At 39.1% G+C, this 4,984-nt stretch overlaps 1 protein-coding gene across 1 annotated transcript in view; it reads left to right on the top strand.

The window, feature by feature from the left end:
• Positions 1-4,984, top strand: part of RFX8 (RFX family member 8, lacking RFX DNA binding domain) — a 54,491-nt gene that overhangs the window by 4,693 nt on the left and 44,814 nt on the right. The window contains exons 2-3 of the mRNA XM_011370148.1: positions 3,718-3,779; positions 4,887-4,973. Of these exons, the coding sequence (XP_011368450.1) occupies positions 3,718-3,779; positions 4,887-4,973 (149 nt within the window). The remainder of the gene's footprint in view (positions 1-3,717; positions 3,780-4,886; positions 4,974-4,984) is intronic.

Below are 4,984 nucleotides of genomic sequence, written 5' to 3'. Positions count from 1 at the left end.
ATTTCCTCCCTTTTCTCCTGGGAATGGAGCTGATTCCAGATCCCACAAGGGTTGCCTGCACAGATGTTGGAATGCGTCTTGCTCCCTTTTGCAGTCTCGGGCACACGATGGGTGATGCTCATTCCTGGTGCAAGTGATAATCTTACGTGGATGAGGGAATTTCCGTAACGCTGACTTCCTTTTTCAAAATAACTTGTACTGACGTTTTTATGATTATAATAGTAATAGACTCCCTTTAGAGAAAATGTGAGAATTAGAGAAACGTGTATAAAAGAAATAAATAAGTACTGGCTATGGCCTCACTGTCCAGAGATGTAGCCATGTGTGTGGTTCGTCTGCATGCTTGCACATACAAGTGCACACACGTGTGACCAGCAGGAGCCAGGGCTAGTAATCACACAGTGACTTCGTCTTTGTTTCCATGTTCCTTTGGATCTGCTCCTTGGGTGATTCTCCTGCCCCTGAATGAGTGTTTGAGAAGGCAGCATGACCACACCAGAAATTCTTGGTGATACAAAGCTCCGTTGTCATTCTAATTCGCTGAACAGTGTCTGATGCTTAGACTGTCCAGTCCTATATTCTGAACTGAGTTTAAAGGTTTTTTTGCCCATCTACAGTGTGGTTTCTTGCCAGCAGAGAACTAGGTGTGGGGTCTTCGTCTTCCCTCCCTCTTCCTCCTTCTCCCACCTTACTGGGTGCTGGTTTGACCCCTCTGGGATGGGATAGGTAAAAATGCATGGACAGTTTCTACTGTGAGGCTTCATGCTTTGGGAGCCAGGCAGACTCTCATCCTCTGGTTCCCTCTGTGGCTTCTTCGGAGCAGCCCCCAGGAAATGTTCTAGTGTGCACCCCTTGCGTTGGTAAATGATTCTTGCCGAAGCCTGACCACCCATCCTGAGCCCTTTCTGGGCAGAGTCTGGGCTCAGGTGGCTTCAGCTCTTTCTCACATGTGGCAGCTTCCAGTCACAGAAACCTCTCAGCCATCCTTGACCTGAGCAGACTGTGGGTGTGCCAGCTGAAACCAGTGGCCATTCTCCTCTGTCTGTTAGCCCAGACCATTGGCCATCTCATCGCCCATCCTCCAGGAGCTCCGTGCCCTGGTCAGACACTACCTGCAGGGAGGGGGCCTTACAATAAGCTCTTGAGTGAATCCATGATTCCCCTTCTGATAGGCCTAAGGTGATAGGACCATACCAGGTTCCATACACTCTTCACAGGTGAGGGGGTGGTCTTGCCACAAGAAATCCCCTCACACTTCCTCCTCTCTCTACTTCTTTCTAGATGATTCAAGTCGAGGGCTTTTTTGAGTTTTAAAACTAAATTTTAGCCAAATGTTTGAGGATGCGAGTCCCCTAGGTTATGTGTCTCACAATTCACTTTGCCTGCCTATTGTCCTCATGCCTCGTCCTATGTGGATACTATGCAGTTGGATGGATAGATGGACTGATGTATGGATGAACGGGTGGACAGACAGGTGGACAGACACACAGACAGACAGACAGATGCACAGATGATATACTTTCTAACATCACTAAGCCTGTAATCAGACTAATTAGGTTAAAAGCCTGGGCAAGTTATTTAATCTTTATGTGCCTTAACTTCATCTTCTGTAAAATGAGAATATTTGTAATGTTATAATAATGCCTACTTTATGAGATGCTCTTAAGAAATTAATATAAAGAGAATTGCACAGGCTTGGCAAATAGGAAGCACCCCAAAAATGTTAACTATTATAATTATATGCCTATTTTCACTTAGACTATCATGAACATTTTAACATCAAAATATTTTTAATTATGTGTTGTATAATGGTTATAAAGTATTTTTTAGGATGTTCTAGAATTCATCTAACCATTTTCTTTATTGAAAATTTAGTTCATTTATAATTTTTCTCTACTTTAAGTATCATAAATCTCCATCTGTATCTAGTAATCTCCCTGGAGAGATTCTAGACAATGCAACCAATTCATACCCCTCATGGTAGTTCTTGATATTTTTACCCAAATCCATAATATTGTTAACCTAGCATATTTGTTGGGTAAGCACTATATTTAGTTGTCTCAACTTGCACTTTCTTGAGTGGTTAGGGAAGACAAGCACTTTTGCATGTGTTTTGGTCATATGTATCTATGTGTACACATATTATCACCAGACCCCTTTTTATTGATATATCTGTGTTTTTCCTATTGATTTATGTGAGCTCTCTATATATTAAGTATATACATTTTTTGCTTATTACATTGTTTGGAAATAATTATCTCAGATGGTTTTTAAATTTTAACTGTGGTATACCTGATCATAAAATGAAATCACAGCATAGACTGGGGTTGGAATTACTCAGTAAAATAAAATGTACTGATTATTATACTGCCAGACAACTAGTCAATTTATTTCTGCTTCTCACTCCAAAACGCCAGATTGCTTTCCAGGGCCTTGAATCTAAGCCTGTTGTGTAATTTACAATAATTCTGTTCGGTACCTAGTATCTTACAACTAGACATATAGGGAAGGTTTTAAGGAGTTTTCTTAAGAAGAGACGCAATTATCAGAATCTGTTGCAAGTAGGAATTTCTGGCTTCTGGTTCTGCGTTTACATCTCGTTGACTTTTCTTTTATCTCCTACCATTTATTTTCCATCTACACATTTGGGTTCTCCCTCTCTGAAGGAACCTGTCAGTTTGGCCTCCCAACCTCAAGGTTTAACTGTGCAAGACTTACTTTCCCTGTTCCTTCATTTGCCTCCTCCACACCCTCCCTGGGTGGCTTCCTGTAGGAAGAGGTATGGCCTGGAGCCAGACAAGAGGAATGTTTCGCCACACTGTCAAATCCTGCTACTTGAAAGCTAAGAAAAAAAGAAAGGGGTGCAACAGGAAACCAAGCAGAAGAGGAGACTGAGTGATGATGGTGGGGGTTGTAGAAAATTAGCAGAAATCATTACTTGACTGTGCAGAACACCATGGCTTCCATGCTCCGTATGTTTGTAATTTCACCATGCTCTGAGATTTCCACTTTCAACAGACATGCTCTTGAACATCATGCATGCCATGGACCTCTTATAATTAGGAAACCGGAACAGATTTTTATTTTTTTAATGATCATAAACATAATATCAGTGCTATCTAACAAAATGTGCATCAAAATGATAACTGGTAGATGAGCATTTGAATCAGAAATAGCTATGTTATTCGATATTGTAATAGCATTTGCTAACGAAAACTTAGAAGTGAAAAAATTAGGTAAACAAATGAATAATAAAAAGTGAAAATGATGATCACATTGGAAAAAGAGGAAAACAGTAAAATTATGGACACTCACACGATGGACTATTATGCAACTGTTAATAATCCCTGTTTTCAGAGAATTCTTAATGACAGTGGGAAATGTTTATGGTACAGTGTGGACAGAAGTAAGTAGAAAGTGAGATTGCAAATGTGTTAATGGTGCAATGCCAGTTATTTCATCTGTAAACCACAGAAATACACAAACTAAGGCTTTGGAAAAAGATTGGAAGGAAGCACGTTGAGGTTTAAATGGCAGTTTCCTCTGAGTGGAATATTTTCCTCTTCCTATTTGTCTGACCTTTTAAAATTTCATTTACATATACTTTCTTTATCATCAGGAAAGGAGAAATACAATTTAAACATTATAAGAGAAGAAATTGGAAGTTTTATTTCTAAATTTTTTAATTGGAACTTTAAATCTGGCTTATTCTTTCAGCTCGTGCGTTTGGTTTTCCCTGATCTTGGCACCCGGAGACTAGGCACGAGAGGAAGTGCCAGGTAGGTTTATCATTTTTGTTTTATTTTAAATGTCAACAACAAACATTTTGTAAAAAGTCATAAAATGGATGACCAAAAAATGCAAAACTAAACAAAAAAACTGAAAATATCAACTCTAACCAAAGAGTTCCCATAATTCAGATGAAATCCTAGTGCTTGAAATAATTCAGTCACGATGCTGGAACCAAATATTAGTTTCTATTTTCTTAGGGATTTTGTTAAAATACAAAAGTCACAATTTATTTTTTTGTTCTAACACCTTAAGTATTTAGATATATAAATGTCTAATTGTTGAAATAGTTAAATAATTACACACATAGAATAATAGAACTGTTTTAATTACTCTCAGAGCTAAAATTTCTAATTAGTATATTTGAATTAAAGTTAGGAGATTAGGTACCCAGGCTACATTTTAACGCAAAATGAAATTCCAGTGTTACTGGTGTATAGTGTTATAACTGTCACTCAATTATTATTGTTATTTGTTGTTTGTTTTAAAAAGGACGAAATTAGTGAGATCAGGAAATGGGTGAGAAGGAATGGAAGCCAAGTTAGAAAAGGCCTGGACACTCATGAAGGAGTGAAGACAGTGGAAAATTTCACCAAACCCAATGCTGAACATTTCACTTGAAAAGGTTTTTGTTTGCTGCTATGAGCCTAGACAGTCTGCTGTGGTTTCCTGGGCTCGGTAGAAGAGTGTCTGGCCTGCAGAGAAGGCCCTAGCTTCCTCGCTGAGTCCAGTTCCCAGTAGAGGAAACCTCAGAGTAGCTTCACCTCATTTGAGGACTGTTAACGGTGGCAGCAGGGGACTCTCCCTGTTGCATTTCTCTAGGATCAGAGTGTCATAAACTGGGACCCCAGAGGAGAACATTCGCAAGCTGAACGTTTCAAACATTTCAAAGCTGATGTGTGTGAAATAGAATGAAATCGTCTACCTAACAGAGATTGAACAGGCTGAATGACTGACTGATTAGCTTTTCCTAATAAAAGGAGTCAATGATAAAACCCAGAAAAGAACCCCTGGTCTTCATTAGCTAGTCTGTTCACTTTCTTCTATAAAGCATGCTCGTGGTTTGACATAATCTTTAAGAAACCTTTATTTTCCAGGTATCATTATGATGGAATCTGTATCAAGAAAAGTTCTTTCTTCTATGCCCAGTATTGCTACCTTCTGGGCGAAAAAAGATATCACAGGTTAGTATCTA

Source organism: Pteropus vampyrus, unplaced genomic scaffold (assembly GCF_000151845.1).
Source record: "Pteropus vampyrus isolate Shadow unplaced genomic scaffold, Pvam_2.0 Scaffold160, whole genome shotgun sequence".
NCBI classification, from domain to species: domain Eukaryota; kingdom Metazoa; phylum Chordata; class Mammalia; order Chiroptera; family Pteropodidae; genus Pteropus; species Pteropus vampyrus.
The sequence above is the reverse complement of the archived record's forward strand: the minus strand, read 5'-3'. Positions and strand labels throughout refer to the sequence as shown.